The following is a 25,500-nucleotide window of genomic DNA, read 5'->3' on the forward strand; positions in this document are numbered from 1 at the left end:
TTGTGCTGTTTTCTTCTTACAGGCAGGGAAACTGATGCATGGGGCAAGAGAAGGGCAAGGTTTGCATTAGTTGTGAGGACAAGCACAGGCTCATTAATTGGGTGTGGAAATCACATGCATGTGATGTTCCTCAGCTCTGCCCTTACCAAGCCAAGCCAACAGCCCTCCCCTCGCCCCCAGTGCTTCCAGCAGCCTCAAAGCAACACTGAATCCAAGGGGAAATCCCTGCACTGCATCTTCCATGGACTTTGAGAGGCTGCCTGACCACAAACTGCCCAGGGTGACCCTCTCAGACTGGTCTGGTGTCACCTCCCCTGTCACAGGGGGGCTGCAGGAGCTCAGGGCACAGGCAGAGGGGACACCTAGGTGCTGGACAGCTGATCATGGAATGGTTTGGGTTGGAACTTTAGACACCCTCTCATTCCATGTCCATGCCATGAGCTGGGACACCTTGCACTAGACCAGGGTGCTCCAAGCCCCATCCAGCCTGGCCTTGGACACTCCCAGGGATGGGGCAGCTACAGCTGCTCTGGAAAACTGTGCCAGGGCCTCAGCACCCACACAGGGAAGAACTCCTCCCTAACATCTGCTCCGAATCTCTCCTCTTTCAGTTTTAAACTGTTGCCCCTTGTCCTGTCACTATTTGCCCATGTACAAAGTTGCTCTCCCTCTTTGTAATAAGCCCCTTTAGGCACTGGAAGGCTGCAATGTTGTAAAGGATGGGAGAAATGTGGCCCCTGTTCTGGGAAACCTCTGAAGTGGTGGATGCAGGGAGAGAATCCCAGGAGAACATTAACTCCAAGGCTGAGCTCTGCCACAATCTGACTTTGTTTCTTTAGGGACAGACTGACCTTTTCCAGCACCAGGGCAGCACAACCAGGCACGAGCTGGACCTGAGATAACTGCCTGGAAGAAGCTTGCACAAAGCATGTACTGCAAGCACCCTTCCCCACCATCTCCCCATCCTGCTGGAGAGCTGGGGAAGGGCTGGCACCATGAGTGGTGGCCTCATGCTGGCAAGAACCCATCAGAGCTGGAGGAGAACATGCTGCCAACCCAAAGCAGCCAGCACCCACCAGTGAGCCCAGCACCACGCACCAAGGGCTCATCCCAGCAGAACAGCTTGAACTGACAGCACCAGGCACCAGAGGTGGCATGCCAGGGGGACAGACACACAGCTGGGATGGGGGAGAGCAGCAAGCTGCAGGCAGAGCATGCAGGGACAGGGAGAGCAGGCATCTGACAGAGAGAAGGAGGAGCAGAGGAAGGGATAATAAATAGAATTGTCTATACCTCAGCACCTCCGAGACAGAGGAATCGCTGTCATCAGACCTAGGGCAGAAAATTAGCAGGATTATGGGAGAGAAAACCCAGACTAGAGAAGGCAGCAGTGGAGTCAGAGGTGGAAGATTGTTATTGCATCCAAGCCAGTGTAGGATAGAGAGAAGGAGAGGAAGGAGGGAGAAGGAGAAGCACACATGGAGAACCAGGGGAGAGCAGAAGAGCAGGAGGGCATGTGAGGAACAGACAGCAGGTCTCCATCAGGGAACACCAGCGCTGCTAGCAAGCCCAGAGCAGCACCTGACCTGCTGCCAGGAGAGGCTGGAGCAGCACTTGTGGCTGGATGCCAGTCCATCAGCTTCTTCTGAGCCCTCATCCCCTCACCCCATCCTGCTCCCTCATCTTGCCAGGGCTCCAAGTCTGTCTGCAGGCAGAGGCCAGCACTGTGAGCTCAGAGGGGCACAGTGGGCAGAGCACAGCCCTGGCACGGCAGCTGCTCCATCACAGGGAGGAGCAGAGAGTGAAGAGGTGACAGGACACTGGCTGGAGCCAATCCAAGACAGGCCATGTGCTATCCTGGTCTGGGTTCCCCTCCTCAGACACCCTCACCCCAGCAGGACTCACTTGTCCAAGGCAGATCCCTGGCTCTGGGTGCTCGTGAGACGGGAGAAGACGTTGCGGTCGTTGCGCGGACGGGTGGGTGGGGAGGAGGGCGGTGTGAAGCCGATGTCTGCAGGCCTGAGCCAAAGGATCAGAGGGACACATGACTTGGGAAGTGCTCACCTGGCACCTGACTGGGCCCAGGAAGAATCCTGGGCCACACAGCCCCCCTGCCCATGTCAGTGTTTGTCCCGAGCTCACCTGGCAGGCTGCCCACGGTCGTAGGATTTCCGCCGGGTCAGGGGCGAGGTGTCCGAGCCCCGGGACTGCCTGGGACTGCAGCAAGTGAACAAAGCACAGTGGGTGCCTGCCCTGCCCAGGACCCCTCCACAATCAACACCTCTGTCCTCCCCCAGAAGAGCAAACAAGAGATTGGGCTGGAGTCACAATCTGGAGGCAGAGTGCAGAGGCTTTTGCCAGCCCAAGACACCTCCAAAAAGCTGATAACCCAGAGCAGGGAGTTGGGGACCCTTGTGGTTGTTCTCCCTGCTTCTGAAGTATCCCCTCACCATTTCTCCCCTTCCTTCCCTGCTTTTGAAGTATACTCCTCTCCATCTGCAAGCAACACCAACACATTCCTACACACTCTCCAAGCCCCACTGAGGAAATTCCCCACGGCATGCTATACCCGAGCATGGACAGATACAGGATTGGGCTCCCCTCACACCTCTGCACCCCCACAGGCCAGGCACAGCTCCCCAGACCCCCTGAGCCTCCCAGGCACTGGTGGCCCATGCTCACAAGGTGCTGCCCCGGGTGGGCAGGCTGATGGTCCGTGACACCTTCTCCTTGTAATAGGGGTCCCGGATGGAGAAGCCGATCCCGTCCTCCTTGATCTCCATGAGGGACGCCAAGGACTTGGTGATGTTCTTGGTGGACACGTCCAGCGTGGGTCCCAGACACTCAGCTGACACTGCCTTCATCTGCCCCGAAAGCTTGGGCTCCCCCTAGAGCAGGGCAGAGGGCTCAGGGTGGGCACATGAGGGCAGTGGGAGCAGCCAGCAACGGGGGCTGGAAGAGTTTGTGCTCTCTGGCCACAAACCAGCTCCCCCACATCCCACTGGATCCCCTCCAGCAAACATGTACAGAACAGTGGCTGCTTCCTTCCATGGGGACATCCTCAGTGCCACTCAGATTTGGGAGGCACTGCCTGGTGTGCTGGGTGTTTGCCAAGTCTCTGGTGCTCCAGGACAGGACCACTGCACCAGGAGACCTTGGTTCTGCCCATCCATAAATCAGCCACACTGCCTTATGCCAAGCCTGGCTTGCCAAGGTTCAGGCTGCAGAGCAGAGGCCTGAAGCACCACTGAACATCCCTCCAACCCTCCTCCCAGCCTCCCTGACCAGGACACACAAAAAGGCCAACTAACCTTGAACTTGAAGTCATCCTGGCTTGCTGAGCCCTTCATGGTGAAAGACTGGGAGATGCTGCAAGGAGAAAGGAGCAAAGATGGATCTTCAGTGCCAAACTCTCTTCAGAAAGCTGGTGCCAATGGTCCACCAGACTCCTTGGGTCACCCTCTGCCCCCCAGGACCCTTTCTCCAAGGAATGACCAAGCCTTCACTCCATGCTCATGTCCAAGAGACATCCTGCTCCCCCCACCAAGGGCTGGGCACCACAGACAAGCTCAGGTGGGGCTTTGTTCATCCATGCCCATCTATGAGGTCCATGAATGGCATCAGGCAGTGCCAGGCTGGGTGCTCACCTCCCATCTGAGGCCAGGCTGAACTCTGAAACTTCCTCATCTGTGCTGGTGTAGCCATTCTCTGTGAGAGGGAAACAGTGCATCAGCAGGGGGGACCCAGAGGGGACACCACTGTCACCAGCTACCCCAAACCCTGCAGCAGAGGGGTTATCTCAGGAAGCCATGAGGGATAACCCAGTCCTTGTCCTGTCATCCATGGCCAGGAAGGTGTAGGGAGTGACTCAGTCCTTGTCCCTGTTATCCATGGCCAGAATGGTGTGGGGGGTGACCCTGTCCCTGTGATCCATGGCCATGAGGAGTGACCCAGTCCTTGCCCCTGTTATCCATGGCCAGAAGGGCATGAGGGATAACCCTGTCCTTGTCCATGGCCAGGGCACACACCTGCACCCAACACGGCCTTTGGGCAGGGCCCCAGCCACCTCCAGGTGCTTTCTGCAGGCCCAGTCCAGGTGGGCACCCAGCCCACAGCAGCACACCTGGCCTGAAGCTGCCCCTGCCTCAGGCCCCACCTTGCTGGACGTTGTGGATCAGTGCCTGCAGCTCGGGGTGGGACTCAGCCTTCTCCCTCAGGGCATCCAGCAGGGCGTGGTTCTGTGAGGAGTTGGCCACGTCTGTCTGCCGCAGGCGCCCCTCCAGCAGCCGGATCTGCGCCTCCTTCTGGGCCACCTGCAGCCCCTGCACAGGCAATGCTGGCACTCAGCAAGGTCCTGGCCACCAGGAACACCTGGCACCCAGGAAGAAGCCCTGTCACACATGCACAGCCCTGCCAGCCCCACACCTTGTCAATGGAGGCTTTCAGGAAGTTGTCCAGCAGCAGCCGGGCTTCGGCCAGGGAGCAGGAGCTGATCACCACCGAGGTGTCCGTGGAGTCCAGCTCCTCCTGAAACACACAGGGACAAGGGCTGGATCAGCAGGGTAGCTTTGCTGCTGGATGGGCCTCCATGGCAAGCACAGCACTTCCATCACCCTCCAAGCACTGCCCAGTCCAACCCTCACCCTCCCCAGTCTGCCCAGTGGCTACTGGGTGTTGCAGACATCTTTTTATGAAAATCCTTTTCTTGGGATTTTTTCTTCCTAAGAGGCTGAGAGGCCTCAGGAACAAAATGTAAACAATGGTTATCTGTTGCTGTGGAATGCAACAGGTGCATCTGTGATTGGTCTCATGTGCTTGTTTGTAATTAATGGCCAATCACAGCAGAGCTGGCTTGGACAGAGAGTCTGAGCTGCCTTTGTTATCATTCTTTCTTTTTCTATTCTTAGCTAGCCTTCTGAGATGAAACTTTTCCTTCTAGTCGTTTTAGTATAGTTTTAATGTAATATATATCATAAAATAATAAATCAAGCCTTCTGTAACATGGAGTCAGATCTACATCTCTTCCCTCATCCTAAGACCCCTGTGAACACCATCACAACTGGGCAGATCCAGCCATGGGACTGTCCAGTGCTGAAGGGTTTATGCACTGCTAAGGAAATTCTGGTTCCAGCACAAAACTAGACCATGAACAGACACCAGGCTCACCCAAATTCACAGTCCAAAGCCTGGCGTGAATTAACAGCAGCCCTTCTTCCCTGCAATCAAGGTGACAGCTGGGGACAAGCCAGGGACAGCACACAGCCTCCATTTCAGGCTGCAGGCATTGAGGGGAGTTGGGAGCTGCCCAGTGGCATGGCCAGTATCACAACTGGACACAAAACCTAGATGGTTTCTGCTGGGAAAAAGCCAGTCAGTCCTCCAGGGATGTTTCCAGTGCATGAAGCAACAATCATGGGTACAAGTGACCACCAGCCCCATGGGCAAATGGGGGCTGCAGCCTCCCTACAATTCCAGGGCAGCAGGACACCAGCATGTCCATGGACATGAAAGGACCTGCCAGAACTCCTCTCTATAATTAATCATCTAATGAGAGTGACTGTGTGGGTGAAGCCCCACCAAGAGTGACAGCTCACAGGACTCTGGGTCCTCTGAGCAGAGCCCAGCCCCAGCTGGCTGTGCCCAAGGATGCTCTTTCCACAGAGGGATGCTCTCATTTCCTCCCTCCCAGCCATACCCAGTCCTGCTGCCCACCTTGGTCTCCTCAATCTGCATGATGGTGGCCTGGCAGTCTGAAATGCTGTCGTTGATGTAGTCAATGTTGGCCCCCAGGACCTCAATCTCCTCGTTCAGCTCTTGCAGACCCTTCTGCTCCTTGGGGCTCTCTGCCTGCAGCTTTGCCCGCTTGCCCAGCAACGCCTCCTGCAGCAGCGACAGCTCCTCACGTTTCTGGGGTAAAAGGGAAGGGGAATTAGCACTGTCCACATGGCCACCTCCCTGTCCTGCAGCCACCACCCAGCCCCCTCTGTCCCCAGTGCCACAGCCACCTTGATGAGCCTCTCCATGTCAGCCTCCAGGTTGACAATGGTCATTCTCTGCATGACAATGTCGAAGATGCGCCGCTCCAGCGACTGCCACTTGAGGCGGGCAGCTTTGCTGAAGGTCTGGCTCGACCCCTTCTTGGGGAACTTCTTCCTACAGCCAGAGGGAAGAAGAGGCATTTGGGCAGATGGCCACACCGTGCTGGAGAGCCAGGCTTGCCCCAGGATCTGGGATCTGGCTGGCCAGAAACAGAGGATGCATCTGTGCTGTTTCTGCATTGCTCAACTGTAGGAATGTGCTCTCTGTTGAAGGAGTGACAAAATTATCCTTTGTCTCTTTAAAAAGGAAAAAAGCTCAGAAGTTTCTTCCTTTGATTAGGTAAAAAGACACCTCATAGAACTTGGGGGACTTCACCTCAAACTTAAGGATAGCCAATTAGACAGGAGCCAAAAAGTTTTGCCTAAGCAATTTTTTAGAAAATGAAGAGAACAAAGAAATGAATCGCTTTTGTGAGGTGTTTTACCAGGAGCAAGAACCTCTTCCACCTGGCTTGGTTTTTCTCTGTAAAGAGTTTTGTTATGTTGCCTTTATTAAAACTTTTCTGTTTCCAACACTACCACAGAAGCCATCCTGCTGATTTTATGCCTTCTAAGGTAGCTGAGCTATCCTGGGTGTGATATAGATCTCCAAGAGCTCATAAGACCTGGCTTGAGGAAACCATATATCACCCAACTTTTCCTCTTAGCAAAGCGGGACAAGAGATGAGTCCAGTAGGGTTTGTGCCACAACATTTAATCCTCATGATGGAGGGCCAGCTTTGAGCTCAAACCCAGGTGACAGTCACACTCTGCCAGCACAGTTTATCACAGAATCAGTGATTTAGTATGGCTCGAGTGGACACTAAGCCATCCTTCAATCTCCACCACCCATCAAAAGCCAGGCACGGGATCCCTGGGATGTCTCACCCCCGACCACCCAGCCCCTGCCCTGACCTGGCAGGCCGAGCCCCGTTGATGGAGGCCGAGGAGTCTCCCAGGAAGTTGTTGATTTTCCTGTTCCACTGGCGCACGATGCTGGAGACGGAGCGAGCGCCGCTCTCGGGCTCGGAGGAGGTGGTGCTGGCCGAGACCTCGGCCCCCGAGTCCAGCATGGGCGGCTTGGGGCCCGTCCTGCCCGCCACCCTGTCGGACATGGGCTTGGCCAGACGGCGCAGCGCTGACACCTGCCCCAGGGAGGACAGAGGAGAGGGTCTGTGGTGTTGCATTTTAGTTCAATGTATGCTCAGTCTCACCCCTGGAAAATGTAGGGTTTGTTCCAAGCCTGTGATCCTCCCCTGAAGTGTCATGGATCTGTAATCCCATTGACCCAAGGCTTATTCCGTGCCTGCTATTAACCTGTGTGAGGGAGACCAGGCTCTCTCTTGGCTCTTTTCCCCCTAGGCTCTCCCTCTCTCTCCCCCTTTCCCCCCTTCTCCCTCAGAAACCCTGCTGCTCCCAGGGGTGGGACCCCCAATAAACCCTCACCTAATCAGCACACCCAGAAGGCATCTGGAGTCTCCTTGCCTGCCTGCTACTACCAGGGAACACACAGCTTAGGGGGGACTCCCTCAAAGGAACAGCAAATGGTGTCAGCTGGGCAGCCTCACCCAGCCTAAACATATTGGTATCACCCCCAGGCCCCACAGGTCTGAGAGCAGCAAAGCCCAGCGATATTTATGCCTCATGGGGCTCCCTCTCCTCCCTCATAGCCCACCCCTGCCACCAGGCTCTGCTGCTCGGGATGGGGAACTCTGCTGCTGCCTACATCCATTTCCCATCTGGTTCCTGAGTCATAAAACCTCTCCCTGCCTTTTGGGGACCCCATTCCCAAAGCCAGCCCTGTCTGAAAGATGGGATTTCTCTGAGCCAAGCACTGGACCCAGACCCCCATGGAAGCTGGGGGCTATGTGGAGGAAACCCCCTTTCCTCACCTCCTGCGTTTTCCTCCGCAGCACAATTTCCTGCTGTCGCTTCTGAGATTCCAGAGCCCTGATCTGGAACTGCAGGAGTGAGAAAGAAAAAGACACCCCTGAGGTCCAGCCCAGATGTGGTCGCAGTGCCAGTGCTCCCTTTGGCACAGTCTCACTCCTGATTCTAACACCGAGCAAGCTCCCAGCCTTGAGCCGGCTCTGGCTGCACATTCCTCCTTTCACAGCATCCCCCACAACTCCAACAGGAGCAGTGGGAATCCTTTGGGAGCCATTCATCCAGCTGTGCTCTGCTAGGACCTCCAGTGAGGCTTCACCAAGCTATCTGTGAGCTCCTGGAGTGCCAGAGCAGGACAAACACCCCCTCCCCAGCCAGACCAGTCACAATCTTGAGGCAGAGTGCAGAGGCTTTTGGCAGCCCAAGACACCTCCAAAAAGGCTGATAACCCAGAGCAGGGAGTTGGGGATCCTTGTGGTCCTTCCCCCTGCTTCTGAAGCATCCCCTCTCCATGCCTCCTGCACATATGGCAAGCCGGCCTCTCACCTCCTGCCGGCGCTGCTCCTTCTTGAGCTGCGCGATCTCCCGGTTCCTCTTGGTCTCGGCCAGGCGGCGCCGCTGCTGCTCCTCCCGCATCTGCTTCATCAGCGCCACCTGCAAGGAGGGGCCGCTGTGCCACCGCCCCGGGGCACCCCGCACCCAGCACACAGCGCTCTGCACTGCCACCAGAGTGCAAAACGCTGCTCCAGGCTTGGCCAGGATCCCTCCCCGCCCCGGCACATCCAGGTACCTTTGCCTTCTTCATCTCGGCCACCTCTGCCTGCAGCTTGCGCAGCTCCCGCTCGTAGCGGCTCTGGTTCTTGAGCAGGCGAGCGTGCTCCTTCTGGGCTGCCTGCAGCTTCTGCAGGTCCCTGTTCATCTCCTTCAGCCGCTTCTCGTAGTCTGCCTTGATCTTGTTGGCTTTCTCCTCGGTGTAGCACTCCATGGTGCCTGGCGGGTGGGGAGAGAGCTCACAATGCACCCCGGGACCCCCCTGTACCCACAGACCTGCCTGGAGGCACCCAGCACTGCATCCCTCCCTGTCCCATCTGAGCCCCCCTCACCCAGCAGGAACTGGGGTCTGTCTGGGAATATCTGCTGGAAGAGCCCAGCAGAGAGTGGAGATACAGGGCTGGGCTGAGCAGAGCTGCAGACTGGGACACACAGCCACACACAGGGCTGACCCTGCCCTATTTCAGCCTGCAGATCAGCCACACCACTGGCTCTTTTATCCCTCAGTTTCCCCAGGAGTCCCCCCAGCTCATGAGGTGGTGCTCAAGGCTGGAAGAGGCTTTGCCACCCTCCTGCAGCACCAGCAGGGTGCAGAGCTGTGCAGCTCACTGATGCTGCTCCCATAGCAAGACAAGCAGAGTCTTGGGGGGTGCCAGGGGTTCAAGGAGAGGCAGGTGGATGGCAAAGCTCTACCAGAGCAAGGGGTGGATGCTTTGACTTAGAGTTAGCTGGGCTTGAGCTGGAACTGGGGTCTAGAATGGGATCCCGAGGGTGAGGCAGCTCTCACTGAGGTTCTGCAGGACCCGGTCCCGCTCCAGCTGCGTGTCCCGAATCTTGTTCTGCAGCAAGATCAGCTTCTCCTCATACTGGTGCTTGAGGGTCTGCAGCCGCCGCTGGCTGTTCTCCAGCTCATCAATCAGCTTCTGCTTGATCTCAATCTCACAGGTCAGATCTGCCAGGTCGGCCTGGAAATTCACAGCTGGAGGCAGAGGAGAAAGTCAGGCTGGGAGGCACGGGGAGCATCACTTGCATGGCCCCACTGACTCACAGTGTTGAAGATTGCAAGGCAAGATGTTTTCCATTACCATCTGTATGGCACATTATCTTTTGTCAGTGGGCAGTTTGCTTTATCTCTCTCTCTGAGTGATCACAATCACTCCTCCCTAGGGAGGGAACATCTGCTGATAACAGCTATTGAATGTCACTGCATGGCTGATAAGGACTACAGCATCCCATTGGGAGATGTGAGCCCAGAGGGAGGAGCCAAGCATTCCTACCCAGATATAATCCAGAGGTTTTGAGACACCAGCACGGCTTCTCCACTGGATTTCCCAGAGGAACAGCAGCTGCCTCTTCCCCTGGATCTTCAGAGGCATAGACTGCACCTTTCTCCAGGATCCCTGCTCCAGCAGAACCAGCCCTGACACTGCAGGAGGGCTGAGCCACAATTCCAATGGGACTGCTGCCAGCACCCTGACCCACAGGGTGTCAGGTTGGGTTCTGACTCTGGCAGTGTTGGTTTAGTGTACTGCATTGTTTATTTTATCCTTTTTCTTTCCTTCCCTATTAAAGAACTGTTATTTCCTGCTCCCATATTTTTGCCTGAGAGCCCCTTAATTTAAAATTTACAGCAATTCAGAGGGGTGGGGAGGGTTTACATTCTCCATTTCAGGGGAGGCTCCTGCCTTCCTTAGCAGACTCCTGTCTTTCCAAACTGAGACACACAGCACACGGAGAGGGCAGAGGGCTGATGGGAACCCCCACTGCTGGGGAGCAGCAGCACTGAAGCAGCACTGCAGCAGCCCTGGGGCTCCCCAAGTCCCACAGAGCAGGCATGGCTGGGGCATGGTGAGCTCTGCCTCCCCAAGAGCAGAGCTCACTGCCAAAGATGCGAGCGAGTGCCCTCCATGCCCATGGCTGCACACAGATCTCCACTTTACCCTTCTCCTCTGCATCCGAGTCCGAGTCCACCAGGCTCTCTTCGCTGGCCGAGTCCTCATCTTCATCCTCGCGCCCATCCTCTTCCTCACAGCCACTCTCATCCTGTTCTTCCTCCTCCTAAGAGATGAGTGCCTATTTTCAGCCAGCAGGATGGTCTGTCCTTCTCCCCACAGCTTCTCCCTCCTCCAAACCTGAGCTCACCCTACAGCAAAGGGCCACAGGCCCCCAAGTGGGACTCAGCCTCCCACACAGCATGCCCAGGGGCAGCAGCACCATTTCTGGACCCCCAGCACATCCTGTTGAGAGGAACAGCAATTTGACCCATCCATCCCTTCCTAGCTGACCCCTCTTCATCTATACTGATTAAATCCAAGCCCCCAAAAACATGGACTCCTCATTCTACATCCAGGCTGAGTGGGGAGTACCCAGCTTCTGCCCTGCTCCAGCATGGAGCCCTCAGCAGAGTGATTCTTCCAACCTGAGCTTGCTCCCTGTCCCATGGATGGCACTTTCAGAGCTCACCACCAGACACCCCCACAGCGTGAACACAATGCCCACTCACCTCTTCCACCTCGTTCTCATCCGTCTCCTCCCCATTGTCCTGCTGCAGTTTCTGCCTCTTCTTAAACGCCTCCTTCTCTGGGCTGGGGGGAACAGAGGGGGGCTGGTGAGTCCCAGCATGAGAGAGGCCAGAAACAGCTTCTGCTGGGCCACTCTCCCCTCCCTGCTGCTTTTGGACCCTTTGGGGGAAAAACAGCCTCTGGAATTACGTGATGGAGAACAGGAGACCAAGGGCAGGACAGAGAGGGAAGGGAAGGGAAGGGAAGGGAAGGGAAGGGAAGGGAAGGGAAGGGAAGGGAAGGGAAGGGAAGGGAAGGGAAGGGAAGGGAAGGGAAGGGAAGGGAAGGGAAGGGAAGGGAAGGGAAGGGAAGGGAAGGGAAGGGAAGGGAAGGGAAGGGAAGGGAAGGGAAGGGAAGGGAAGGGAAGGGAAGGGAAGGGAAGGGAAGGGAAGGGAAGGGAAGGGAATGCAGGTGTGTGGGCTCTGGCTGTAGCAGAGGAGACCCAACCCCACAGGGACAGACCAGCATTCAGCCTCCCCCTTCCCCTCACCTCTTCCTCTGCTGCCGCCGCTCTTTCTTCTTGAGGCGCTCCAGGTCCTGCTTGGCCCGTCGGAGCACGTCGGAGGCCTCGGTGTCCAGGGTGGCCGCGGGGCTGCAGATCCCAGCCAGGCCCGGGCCCGGTGAGGAGCCCACGGGGAATGGGCCCCGTGCAGAGACCCGCGAGAGGCTGCGCCGCAGGGACTCGTTCATGGACTCGCTCTCCAGCAGCTTCGTCCTGGGGAGGGCAAGCAGCACAGTCCAACAGGGCCCATCCCACTGGCCCTACAGGGGGTCTTTTCTGGGTTTAGAATCACAGAGTGGTTTGGGCTGGAAGGGACCTTAAGCCTTATTGCATTCCACATTCCTGCTATGGAAGGGGCAGGGATGCCTTCCACTAGACCAGGTTGCTCCAAGCTCCATAGACTTGCAGATATGGAATAACCACAGCTCCTTTGGGCAAACTGTGCCACTGCCTCACCAACATCATAGGGAAGAATTTCTTCCTAACTTCTGATTTAAATCTCTCCACTTTTAGTTTAAAGCCATTTTCCCTTGTCCTATTGCTACCTGTCCACACTAAAAAAAAAAAAAAAAAAAAATAACAGCTCTCTCCTTCTTACTTATAGCCTCCTTTAGGCAGTGGAAGGGGCTCTAGGGTCTCCCCAGAGTCTTCTACAGACTGAACATGATGTGCTTGGATGGTGTGAGCCAGGGACAGAGTCACTACTAAGCCATTCCATCTACTGATGGGTCAGAAAGCCATAATGCTGCCAGACAGGGTAGCAGGATTAACAGGAGACTGGCATGGACCCACCTTTGGGAGGCAGCAGTCCCTGGAAGACCCCAGGCACTTCAAATAGAACTTATCCCTCCATTGTTTTGTGGAGATAATAAAAACTCTACAACTTTTGTGAAAGTTGTAAAGCCGGGATGTTTATTACAGCGCATGTGGGAATCGTTCCCCTCAAAATGACATGTATACCTCTGGGAACTTCAGGTCCCTTTTTATCCCTCTCTCAGATACATATGCATACAATTTCACAAGAGGTTTATATCTATTAATTTTTACGAATTTTGTGTACACTTGCTGGTAGTTCTTCTTTATCAGAAAGAATTCTTAAGTCGAGTTGACTTGCTCTCACAGCAGTCTCTGTCTCTCTCTATCACTCTCTGTCTGCCCCCCTCTTATCTCTGTCTTTCACTGAAGCAGTTTCTCTGAGCCTAGGCTTTTTCCAGCCAGACTACACAACAAGCTACATACTTAAAGATGTACCTTCCACCTAAATCAAAATAGATTTCTACCCTGGAAAATTTCCACTCTGCCTCACCATCAATGTCCATACCAAAGACAACAATAGCCAAAGCACTGCTTGCCACCAAGGCTGGGCCTCCTTCAACCCTGCATAGCAGCGGTGGAAATCACACAGCACTGAGCTGTGTGAGCCCCTGCCCCCAGGAGCCCAGAACCCCAGGCAGTGTGCCTGCTCACCTCAGCTCCTCAATTTCCCAGATGTAGTTCTGGATCAGGGTGCTGATGGCTTCATTCACACAGCACTGAGCTGTGTGAGCCCCTGCCCCCAGGAGCCCAGACCTCCCAGCAGTGTGCCTGCTCACCTCAGCTCCTCAATCTCCCGGATGTAGTTTTGGATCAGGGTGCTGATGGCTTCATTCACACAGCACTGAGCTGTGTGAGCCCTCATCCCCAGCCCCTGCCCCCAGGAGCCCAGAACCCCCAGCAGTGTGCCCGCTCACCTCAGCTCCTCAATCTCCCGGATGTAGTTCTGGATCAGGGTGCCGATGGCTTCGTTCCCGTCACCTGCAGCGCACGGGCACTGGTGAGAGGCACACCCTGCTGTCCCCCAGCCCCCGGCCCAGCTGCTGCCTGGGCTGGCCCCCCACGCCATGCACAGCCCAGCCCCACCTGCTTTGGCCAGCATCATGTTGGCCTCCTGGCTCATGAGGTAGGTGACCCTGCTGTTGATGGCGTCGATGGCCTCCTGCATGGCCTTGACGCGCATGCGCAGCGCGCTGTTCTCCTTCTGCAGCATGGCGTTCTCCCGGAACAGGTCGCTGTAGCCCTCCGTGCCATCCTCCCCGATCACACGCTTGCCCTGGGGGCACAGGAGGGCAGCCCCTGAGGGCAGGGCAGGCTGGGACACAGAGACCCACTGGGACACACAGAGACACACCTGGGACACACAGAGACACCTGGGACACACAGAGAAACACCAGGGACACACAGAGACACACCTGGGGCACATAGAGACACACAGACCCACCTAGGACACATAGAGACACACTTGGGACACACACAGACACACCTGGGGCACACAGACGCACACCTGGGACACACAGAGACACCTGGGACACACAGAGACACACCTGGGACACACAGAGACACACCTGGGACACACCTGGGGCACACAGAGACACACCTGGGGCACACAAAGACACACCAGGGACACACAGAGACACACCTGGGACACACAGAGACACACCTGGGGCACACAGACCCACCTGGGGCACACAGAGACACATCTGGGACACACAGACACACCTGGGACACACAGAGACACACCAGGGACACACAGAGACACACCTGGGGCACACAGACCCACCTGGGACACACAGAGACACACCTGGGACACACAGAGACACACCAGGGACACACAGAGACACACCTGGGACACACAGACCCACCTGGGACACACAGAGACACACCTGGGACACCCAGACCCACCTGGGACACACAGAAACACCTGGGACACACAGAGACACACAGACCCACCTAGGACACATAGAGACACACCTGGGACACACAGACACACCTGGGGCACACAGAGACCCACCTGGGACACACAGAGACACCCAGACCCACCTGGGACACACAGAGACACACCTGGGACACACAGACACACCTGGGGCACAAAGAGACCCACCTGGGACACACACAGACCCACCTGGGACACACAGAGACACCTGGGGCACACAGAGACACCTGGGGCACACAGAGACACACCTGGGGCACACAGACTCACCTGGGACACACAGAGACACACCTGGGACACACAGACCCACCTGGGACACACAGACCCACCTGGGACACACAGAGAAACACCTGGGACACACAGACACACAGAGACACACCTGGGACACACAGACCCACCTGGGACACACAGAGACACACCTGGGACACACAGAGACACACCTGGGACACCCAGACCCACCTGGGACACACAGACCCACCTGGGACACATAGAGACACACCTGGGACACACAGAGACACACCTGGGACACACCTGGGACACACAGAGACACACCTGGGACACACAGACCCACCTGGGACACACAGAGACACACCTGGGACACATAGAGACACACCTGGGACACACAGACACACCTGGGACACACAGAGACACACCTGGGACACACAGAGACACACCTGGGACACACAGACCCACCTGGGACACACAGAGACACACCTGGGACACATAGAGACCCACCTGGGACACACAGAGACACACCTGGGACACATAGAGACACACCTGGGACACACAGACCCACCACTGCACCCCTGGGGGCAGCCCCACCCAGAGAGCAGGAACCAGGAAAGCCTGAGCTGAACATGCAGAGGGTGAGAGAGGCTTCAGGGATTCTCCCTGCCTTACCACCCCCAAAACCTGGCCAAGGTCCTAAGCTGAGCTCCTGTTTCTTAAGCCTCCTGACTCCTCCTAGAAGTTTCTCCTAGGGGGCAGGGGATGGGTCTGTCCCACTAAACCTGCCCCAACTCAAACACAAGGAGGGGCCTTTCTGCACCTGTCCCTGCCCCCTCACCAGGGCTGCTCCATCAGCTGGGTTTGCCTTTGGTGGAGTTCATTTTCCTCACAGCAGCTTTTGTGTGGTGCTGTGTTTGGGATCTGTGCTGAGCACAGCACTGATCCCACAGGGACGATTCAGCTCCTGCTGAGTCAGGAGCTGTTCTGCCCCTCACTCTGACCCACCAGCACTGGGCCAGGGGTGCACAAGGAGCTGGGGGGACACAGCCAGGACAGCTGTGGCTCCTTACTAACCACAGGGATATCCCAAACCACAGGATGTCATGCTCAGCATATAAAGCTGGGGGAGGGAAGAAGAAACAGGGGATGCCTGGAGTGTTGCCCCAAGTCACTGTTACACTTGACAGAGCACTGCTGGGCTGGGCATGGCTGAACATCTCCCTGTGATGGGACACGGGGAATTAATTCCTTGGTTCGCTTTACTTCTTAAACTGTATCTAAACCAAGGAGTTTTCTTACTGTTACTCTCCCCCATTGTAGCAGGCCATGGGCTTGCAAGGGCCCTGTCACAGACATCTTTTATGAAAAATCTTTTTTTTAGGATTTCTCCTCTTGAGAAGCTGAGAAGCCTCAAGATCAAAATGTAAACAATGATTATCTGCTGCTGTAGAATGCAACAAGTAAATCTGTGATTAGTCTCATGTAGTTGTTTCTAATTAATGGCCAATCACAGTGAGCTGGCTCGGACAGAGAGTGCAAGCCACAAGCTTTTGTTATCATTCTTTCTTTTTCTATTCTTAGCTAGCCTTTTGATCAAATCCTTTCTTCTATTCTTTTAGTATAGTTTTTATATAATATATATAATAAAATAATAAATCAAGCCTTCTGAAACTTGGAGTCAGAGCCTCATCTCTTCCCTCATCCTCAGACCCCTGTGAACACAGTCACAGGGCCCCGTGGAGAGCAGAGGCCTAAAGATAGGAAATGCCAAGTCATGGCAAGCCCTTGTCTTCCACCTTTTGGACCCCAGCTTATCTCTGTAACCCCATAGGTCACTTTTCCTTAACCCCTGCTATTGGACAATTCTGGATACCCCTATACCCTATATAATGGGTATAGGGGGATCCAAAATTGGTCAGAAGAGCCATCACTGGAACCCTTCACGGACCCTCAATAAAGACATCGCTGTGGAACTCCAGAGCAGCCTTCTCTCTCTACACCTGCTGGCCTGAGGTGTCTTAGCAAGCAAAAGAGCTGAACTCAAAGAGCTGATAATCATTAAAGAGCTGATATCCCTTATGCTTGCTAAATGCTGCCAGTGACTGAGAGCTGCTTGGGTTTTGGGCAGTCTGTCCCATGGAGGACTGAGCTATCCAGCCAGTGCAGCCTGCTCGGGGGCAAACTGCTCTCAGCAAGGACACCCCATCCCACTGGGGGGCAGTGAACAGCTGGCTGCAGTGCTTCCCTTGCTGGGGACAGCAGGACCTGGCCCCACTCACTGCCTTGTACTCCATGAGCTCCATCTGCAGCCGGGCGATCTCGGCGCGCAGGGCGCTGATCTGCTGGCTCGTCTTGTCCTGGTTCACCACCACCTTGTTCTTGATGTTGCGAGCGCGGTTGGCGTACTTGAGCGTGTTCAGGGTCTCCATGAAATCCCGGTCGGAGGGGCTCACGCAGGCAATCATGATGGTTTGGCTTGGGGATGCAAGGGCAGGGTGAAAGACAGTCCCTGCACAGCTCAGCAACCCAGCAGGTACAAACCCAGGACTCAGCACAGACCACGTGCCCCTAGACACCCATCCTGGATGGGAGCCCATCCTGGGCCTTTCTGGGTTTTAAAACAAGGTATGAACTGGGTTCATCCCTCCCAGAACCAGAGCAGCCACAAGACCTCTCAAGCACATCACGCAGCACTGGGAAAGGCAGCCCTTCCTCAATGCCTCCCTCTTTGGAGAAGAGGCAGGGAATTCAATCCCATTCTGGGCACCAACACTTGCCAAGTCCCAGATCTGTCAGGGCTCAGGAGGGCTTTGCATCAGCTGATTCTGCCAAAGCTGCTGCTTGCACCTGAGGCTGATATGTCTTTACATCTGCAAAGTCATGCCGTGCCTGGAAGAAGGCATCTCTCCCTGTCCTGAGACAGCTCCTCCATAGCTCCAGAGCCCCCTCAGCCCCATGGGCAGGGGGACAGCCCCTGCAGCCCTCAGCCCAAGCTCAGCCCCCACCCTGGGACCCCCTTACCTGTTGCCCCCGAGGGAATCCTGCAGCAGGCGGGTGAGCTTGGAGTCGCGGTAGGGCACGTGCACAACCTTCTTGCTCTGGTCTCCAAGGGCACTGATGACGTTCCCCAAGGCCAGCTACCAACACAAAGGGAAGCCCCCCAGATTCAGCCCTGGCTGAGGATACAGCACATCAGGCCTGGGGCACACTCTGTAGCACAGGTTTGGGTTGCACGAGGGGCAGGCGTGGGGCTCCCCTTAGCCTGGGCTGTGCCTCTCTCCATGCTGCACTGAGAAGAAGCATCAAGCCCCAGAGGGGGTTTTTTAGCTCTGATTAGCAGATCTCACCCTTTTGGGAGCTGCACCCCTGTGTCCAGCTGCACCCCTGCCCACAGCACGAGTGTCCTTTGGCTGCAGAGCTGTGCTCCCACCACTGGCACTGTGAGACAGCCCAAACCCCAGCCACGACAGCAGCACCCCAACAGCCCAGGGCAGCTCCAGGCAACACCCAGCACTGTTAGAGGTTTCTCCTGTCAGGCTTTGCCCTGGCACCCCCCCTGCCCAGAAGTGCAGCCCTACCAGCCCACAGTTGATGGAGATGCCCTCCTTGGCTCTCTCGCCCGTGGCACCCGTCCGCTTCAGCCTCTCCGAGCCAGCCAGGTCCACAAAGTGAAACTTGGCTGTCAAGGTCTCATATTCAGCAGCAGGTTGGGATCCATCCAGAAGGCTGCTCACCTCCTCATTCACCTGCAGCCAGGGACACACCAGGGGTCAGCACCCCAGAGGCTCCCTGGCCTTGACTGAGACATCAGCCAGAGTCTGAGTGTTCACCCTCCATATCCAGCCCCTCAGAGACGGGGACAGCATCCCAAGGGCAGCTTGCTCTGAGCCATCCTGCCCAGGATCAGCTCACTCTCAGCTCCCATTAAATCCTAATGCAGGCTATGAGTGGACAGAAGACAGAAAAATCTCTGCTTCTCTTAGACTTCAAACCCCCTCCCCTTCCCAAGGGAACTCCATGCATCAGCTGGATGTGGAACCCAAGAACAGCCTGGCCATGAGGCAGGAGCACATCTCACCAGCTCTGGGCGGGCACACACTCTCGTCTGGCACAGGTAAATAGTGAAGATGGCATGGGATCTGGAGCTCTGCACGTTCATCTGGGTGCTGGCTGTGGTGCGGGACAAAGCTCCTTGCTTTAGGCACTGGATCAGCTGCAACGACACCAGGGAGAAGGAAACCTTAAAGAACTCTTCTAGGGAGTCAGGACAGACCCAGTGCAGCTCAGTGGACACACTGATCTTTTCCAGAACACCCCCAGGACTGCACTCCCACCCTGGGAAAGATCTCCCCCTCTCGGGAGTTTTGCTGTTAATTGCAGCTCTGAGATTTGTGAAAAGTCTCTGTTTCGGCCTGCACGTCTGAAGAATGAGCTGGAGTTCTTCAGTTTTTGTTCTTAAAGTTGTTTATTGTATCTTATCTATAAAATTTTTCTCCTGTTCAGCCAAGGTCCGCTCAGCAGGGCAGCCCCAGGCACTCTGACCACCCTTGAGGCAGTGTGGTCATTTTATGCTACAAACTACGTATAACATATTTACAATTACTTTCTAATACCTATCACTTATGTTAGACAGTGAACTTCTATTCTAAACTAATCCCAAAGTGCCAACATCACAGCAGAAAATGCAGGTGAAGAAGAAGAAGGGGAAGGAGGAGGAGGAGGAGGAGGAGGAGGAGGAGGAGGAGGAGGAGGAGGAGGAGGAGGAGGAGGAGGAGGAGGAGGAGGAGGAGGAGGAGGAGGAGGAGGAGAAGGAGAAGGAGAAGGAGAAGGAGGAGAAGGAGAAGGAGAAGGAGAAGGAGAAGGAGAAGGAGAAGGAGAAGGAGAAGGAGAAGGAGAAGGAGAAGGAGAAGGAGAAGGAGAAGGAGAAGGAGAAGGAGAAGGAGAAGGAGAAGGAGAAGGAGAAGGAGAAGGAGAAGGAGAAGGAGAAGGAGAAGGAGAAGGAGAAGGAGAAGGAGAAGGAGAAGGAGAAGGGCTGGACACACCCAAGTCCCTCCATCTTGTCCCCAAACCCCTCATTCTAAAAATCCCAAAATCTACCCTTTCACCGGGTGATAATTTTATTATTACATTATTTAAACTTCTGTGACTTTCAGGTCCTCATACAAAGCTGGTAATTTGCACCAGGGGTCACAATCAAATCCCCAGGTGCTCTGGGCTGTGTGCCATGGTTTCCAAGCCCCCCTGGCAGGGTCCTCAGCAACTCTGGACACCCAGAGGGATGCACTGAGCTCTGACATCCCCCCACCAAGCTGTCCCCACCCAGCACATCCCTGGCCAGTGGCACCCAGCTGCCCCCCCTGCTCTGTGCCTGCCCCGTGCTGCACCCACCTCATCCTGGGAGCTGATGAGGCGTGAGGTGACCCCCGTGGTGTAGATGCTCCCGCTGGCATCCTCGTGGATTTTGATGTTGGATTTGCGGTGGCGCGAGTCGGGGTCGCGGGTGCTGTCAAACAGGTCCAGGATCTCCTCGTTGTACAGCTGGGCAGGGCAGCAGTGGGTGTGGGTGAGCAGGGGATGCACGAGGCTGCTCCAGCCTGGCACTGCAGGAGTGGCAGGAGCAGCCCTGGCACTGCAGGAGCAGCCCTGGCACTGCAGGAGTGGCAGGAGCAGCCCTGGCACTGCAGGAGTGGCAGGAGCTGCCCTGGCACTGCAGGAGCAGCCCTGGCACTGCAGGACTGGCAGGAGCTGCCCTGGCACTGCAGGAGCAGCCCTGGCACTGCAGGACTGGCAGGAGCTGCCCCCTGGCACTGCAGGAGCAGCCCTGGCACTGCAGGAGCTGCCCTGACACTGCAGGACTGGCAGGAGCTGCCCCCTGGCACTGCAGGGCTGGCAGGAGCTGCCCCTGGCACTGCAGGAGCAGCCCTGGCACTGCAGGAGCTGCCCTGACACTGCAGGACTGGCAGGAGCTGCCCCCTGGCACTGCAGGGCTGGCAGGAGCTGCCCCTGGCACTGCAGGAGCAGCCCTGGCACTGCAGGAGCTGCCCTGGCACTGTAGGACTGGCAGGAGCTGCCCCTGGCACTGCAGGACTGGCAGGAGCTGCCCCCTGGCACTGCAGGACTGGCAGGAGCTGCCCCCTGGCACTGCAGGAGCAGCCCTGGCACTGCAGGAGCTGTCCTGGCACTGCAGGACTGGCAGGAGCTGCCCCTGGCACTGCAGGACTGGCAGTCGCTGCCCCCTGGCACTCTGTTGCCACTCCCCCACAGCTGTGTGCTCACACTGCCTACAAGGCTGAGCAGGGAGCTGGGGTGTGTGCATGTGCACCAGAGGAGACACAAGCACAGAATTGTGGAATCCTTCAGACTGGAGAAGCCCTCTAAGGTATCCAGTCCAACCCTTTACCCTGGCACTGCCATGTTCACCACTAAACCATGTCCCCAAATGCCACACCCACACATCTGACCACCTCCAGGGATGGTGACTCTGGTGCATGTGTACCAGAGGAGGCACAAGCACAGAATCATGGAACCCTTCAGACTGGAAAAGCCCTCTAATTCCATTGAGTCCAACCACTTATCCCAGCTCTGCCATGTTCACCACTAAACCACGTCCCCACACATCTTCTGACCACTTCCAGGGATGGTGACTCCACCTCTGCCCTGGGCAGCCTGTGCCAATGCCACACCACACCTTCAGGGAAAGAATTTTTCCTAATGTCCAACCTAAACCTCAGCTGGCACAACTGGAGGCTGTTTCCTCTCTTCCTGTTCCTTGTCCCTGGGAGCAGAGCTCGATCCCCATCCATCCCCACCCTCCTGTCAGGAAGCTGAAGAGAGAAAGATCCCCCTGAGCCTCCTCTTCTCCAGGCTGAGCTCCCCAATCCCCTCAGCCACTCCTCATCAGACTGGTGCTCCAGAGCTTGCCATGCAAAGCTCTGAGCTTTGGGTTGGTCTCTGCTGCCCAAACCTGTCCAGTTCCTGGTGCCCACAAGCAGCTCCACTGAGCAGACACCCAGGAGCTCCACATCCCCCTGACCCTCCTGGCTCACCTGGCCACAGGAGCCAGTGAATCCCCACCCTCATCACAGCTCAAGGCATCTCTGTCAGGTGGAATGGGGATAAGGGGGTGCTGAACAAGCAGGAAAGCCCTGCTGCCCCAGAGCTGACTCCATCCATATCCTCACTCTGCAGCCCCTCTCAGCCTGGGGTTTAGGGACACCCCTGCCCATGTGTCCCCTGCTGCCACCACTCAGTGTCACTCTTGCACCCACATCTCAGTGCACAGGGCTGGGTCACCCAAGGATTGTGAGTTCCTGGCCAGCACAAGGGATCACAGTAATCCATCCCTGCTGCCCCTGGTGCCACCAGGCTCCTCAAGGGTCTAAACCTGCTCCCAGAACCCGCTCCCAGCAGCAAAGTCACAAGACAGGGATCAGCCAGAACAAGTTCTGACGTGGCCATGTGCTGCTTTAGCCATGCAGGACCTCAGGACAGGCAGGAAACTGTCCCCATTTCCACCCCAGCACAAAGGATCCCTAAAGAGAAGCCCCTGGGCAGAAAACCAGGAGTTTGGATGGGCCAAGTGATGGCAATGGAGGACACAACAGCACCACAGGGGCTCTGCAGATGGAGACATAAGTGGAAGGAAGTGACTTTGGGCCCTCTCCAAGCCATCAGCATCTGAAGACACCCAGATGTGATGGCTAACAAAGCCACCAGAAGGCAAGATCACAGCACAGGGCCCCTCCCTGCCCATCTCCTCTCAAAACCTCAACCTCAACCAGATGAAGCTTGCTTGGGGCTCAGCTTTGCTCAGCACCACCCTGTGCTTTCTCACTGGGGCCTTAAAACTGATCCCACGTGCACCTCTTTGCTCTTTCAGCCCAGGAGCATCCCCCAATAAAAATGCTGCCAACACACAAGGTCCATGTGCTTCCCAGGGCAAACTTCTCCAGAGAATGAAGCAGTTAATGAATGGAAGAGGTTTTGAACAGGAGAACCCTGGGCAGAGGCAGGAGAGGATGCATTCTCAAGGTCAGAGATGCAACAGAGGACATGGAAAATAGCCCAGTCCTTCCCCAAAACCCCCTCCCCACCCAAGAGTGGCACTTTCTTCTCCTCCTGTTTACTGGGAACTCTGGCCCAAGGCAGTGGGCTATCCTTGACCTCAAGCAGGGCTAAGACAACCCACAGAGGGCTATTCTTGATCTCAAACAGAGATAAGACAGCCCAGAGCCCCTGGATCCCCAGGGGCCCAAGCCATAAGACCCCTCCCCACGGTGGGAGCTCCCTCCACCCACTTTGTAGCCGTGCAGGTGCTTCGAGTCCCCACTGCACCAACACACATCCCCCTGCTTGTCACAGGGTCCAGCTCTGCCAGGAGATCTGGAGGAGCCCAAGGCACAGGAGCAAGGGCAGGGCAGGGCCATGGTGTCCTCCAGACTGCCATTAGCCTCTCACCTCCAGGAACCGTGTGTCACCACCGTGACCCCCAGTGACACACCAGCCCTACACTCCCAGCCCTGCCACCCCCTCCTCCCACCCAAGGCACAGCAGCAAGGGCAGGGCAGGGCCACGGTGCCCCCCAGACTGCCATTAGCCTCTCACCTCCAGGAACTGGGCGCTGACTTTGAACTCGGGCGCTGCCAGGCCCTGGCTCTGCGCCGCGCGCCGCCGCTCCTCGATGCCGCTGAAGAGGTGGCTGATGGCCCGCGGGATGATGCCCTGTTCCTCCTCGGAGATGCTCATGTCAAAGCCAGTGCCCATGGTGTAGGTCTTCCCTGCTCCAGTCTGTGCAGAGACAGGGACAGGAGCTGGCTCAGCTCTGCCCAATACATCCCATATTCTCCCTCTGCTACTTCAGGCTCCCCAAATGCCACCGTGACTCCCAGTGACACGTCAACCCCACACTCCCAGCCCTGCCACCCCTGCCTTCAGCTCTCACCCAACCAGGGACAGCTCTGTTCTCTCCACACCCAGGATCTCACCTCCTTACAGGGTGCAAATATAAGTTCTGTCTCATCATCCACTATTACCTTAGTAAGTTCACTTTTCCTAATTTCCATGGCACTTGCAGAGGCTGAACAAGCAGGAAAGCCCTGCTGCTCCAGAGCTGACTCCATCCATATCCTCATTCTGCAGCCCTCTCAGCCTGGGCTGGAGGGACACTCTTGTGTCCTCACTGCTGCCACCATTCAGTGTCACTCTTGCACCCACATCCCAGTGCAGAGGGCTGGGTCACCCAAGGATTGCAGGTTCCTGGTTGAGATCCTCACCTGGGTGAGATCCTCCACTGTTGTGTTGTGATTTCAGGGTTTACCTCAGAACCTCGGGTGCCTTTCCTGATCATTCCCTCCCAGGTGTGTCAGTCACCTCTCCTTTCCCCTCCCAGCTCTGTCTGTCACTCCTGGCATTCCAGAAGGGCACAGAGTGATTGGCAGATCCAAAGGATGCCCTCTACCCCTGGGGGGCATTGGGCCATCCAGGTGTCCTTTGTCCCTTTGTCCATCCCCTCCTGTCCCTGCTTGGTGGCTCCCTACCCCTTCCCTGCCCCTCTCCCAGGGTTAAAGGAGCAGCAACCACGGGCTCAGGGAGTTCTGCTGGAGCTGGTGCTGCATTCAGAGGCCTGTGGGCCAGAATAAAGCTCTGCATCCAAACCCTCCAGCAGAACCAACTCCTTTCCTTCACCATCCCCTTAAAGCTTCTCTGCCAGAGGGAAACCTGAGGAGCAGCCCCTGTTATGGGGGGAAGCTCCATCCCAGCACCACCAGAGCTCCTGCAGGCCTGGACTTGTCCCCACAGGCCCAACTGCAGCACCCAGCCAGCCCAAAGTGTCTGTGGGGTGAAACACCACACACCCAGCCAGCCCAAAGTGTCTGTGGGGTGAAACACCACACACCCAGCCAGCCCAAAGTGTCTGTGGGGTGAAACACCACACACCCAGCCAGCCAAAAGTGTCTGTGGGGTGAAACACCACACACCCAGCCAGGCAAAAGTGTCTGTGGGGTGAAACACCACACACCCAGCCAGGCAAAAGTGTCTGTGGGGTGAAACACCAACACCCAGCCAGCCAAAAGTGTCTGTGGGGTGAAACACCAACACCCAGCCAGCCAAAAGTGTCTGTGGGGTGAAACACCACAGTGCCACTGTTTGGTTCAGCATCAAGGGCCAGACAAGCTCAGGCACATCCCATCTGGCTATATTGGTAATATATCAATACTCCACACCCTCCACCTTGCTCAGCCTCCCAGGTGCCCTCTCAGCCTCCCTGGAGAGCCCACACTGAGGGCAGAGCCCATACCTGCCCGTAGGCCAGCACAGTGGCATTGTAGCCCTCGAAGCAGCCCTCGATGAGCTTCCCCATGCACGTGGTGTAGATCCTCTCCTGCCACGTGTCCAGGTCAAAGACAAAGTCATAGGTGAAGGCCTTGTCCTTGCCCAGCAGCACCTGGGGCTCGCCAGGGGTCACTGAGGTACAGATGTGACATCCCTCTATCTTCTCTTTGGGCAGCTGAGGGCGGATCCTGTGGGAAGAGAAGCAGGGTGAGGGCAGCACAGGCTTGGGGGACACCAGTGTGGCCCTGAGGATGACAGCCCAGCCCATCCTCTGAGCCATGTCCCAGAGTGCCTAGTCCAGCACAACCAAAGGAAAAAGACTGCTCCCCACTGCTCTGCACTGCTGCAGCCTCACCTCGAGCGTTGGGTGCAGTTTGGGGCATCACAGTGTAAGAA

General features: G+C 56.4%; 1 protein-coding gene across 4 annotated transcripts in view; it reads right to left on the reverse strand.

Moving 5' to 3' along the window:
• Positions 1–25,500, reverse strand: part of KIF21B (kinesin family member 21B) — a 54,653-nt gene that overhangs the window by 13,576 nt on the left and 15,577 nt on the right. For 2 of the 4 annotated variants that reach the window (XM_058039632.1, XM_058039630.1), the window contains exons 2-28: positions 25,070–25,292; positions 23,377–23,559; positions 20,161–20,310; positions 18,851–18,985; positions 18,351–18,518; positions 17,794–17,909; positions 17,052–17,247; positions 13,698–13,887; positions 13,529–13,592; positions 11,787–12,011; positions 11,239–11,320; positions 10,676–10,793; positions 9,523–9,714; positions 8,755–8,954; positions 8,511–8,618; positions 7,970–8,038; positions 6,993–7,222; positions 6,006–6,153; positions 5,713–5,907; positions 4,426–4,527; positions 4,157–4,322; positions 3,648–3,708; positions 3,312–3,369; positions 2,683–2,888; positions 2,143–2,217; positions 1,906–2,019; positions 1,294–1,332 (exon numbers count right to left, since the gene is read on the reverse strand). In XM_058039632.1, the coding sequence (XP_057895615.1) occupies positions 1,294–1,332; positions 1,906–2,019; positions 2,143–2,217; positions 2,683–2,888; positions 3,312–3,369; positions 3,648–3,708; positions 4,157–4,322; positions 4,426–4,527; positions 5,713–5,907; positions 6,006–6,153; positions 6,993–7,222; positions 7,970–8,038; positions 8,511–8,618; positions 8,755–8,954; positions 9,523–9,714; positions 10,676–10,793; positions 11,239–11,320; positions 11,787–12,011; positions 13,529–13,592; positions 13,698–13,887; positions 17,052–17,247; positions 17,794–17,909; positions 18,351–18,518; positions 18,851–18,985; positions 20,161–20,310; positions 23,377–23,559; positions 25,070–25,292 (3,813 nt within the window). The remainder of the gene's footprint in view (positions 1–1,293; positions 1,333–1,905; positions 2,020–2,142; positions 2,218–2,682; positions 2,889–3,311; positions 3,370–3,647; positions 3,709–4,156; positions 4,323–4,425; positions 4,528–5,712; positions 5,908–6,005; positions 6,154–6,992; positions 7,223–7,969; positions 8,039–8,510; positions 8,619–8,754; positions 8,955–9,522; positions 9,715–10,675; positions 10,794–11,238; positions 11,321–11,786; positions 12,012–13,528; positions 13,593–13,697; positions 13,888–17,051; positions 17,248–17,793; positions 17,910–18,350; positions 18,519–18,850; positions 18,986–20,160; positions 20,311–23,376; positions 23,560–25,069; positions 25,293–25,500) is intronic. The other 2 variants (XM_058039633.1, XM_058039631.1) reach the window with 1 other exon arrangement.

The sequence above is a fragment of the Melospiza georgiana genome, chromosome 23 (assembly GCF_028018845.1).
Source record: "Melospiza georgiana isolate bMelGeo1 chromosome 23, bMelGeo1.pri, whole genome shotgun sequence".
In the NCBI taxonomy this organism is placed as follows: Eukaryota; Metazoa; Chordata; class Aves; order Passeriformes; family Passerellidae; genus Melospiza; species Melospiza georgiana.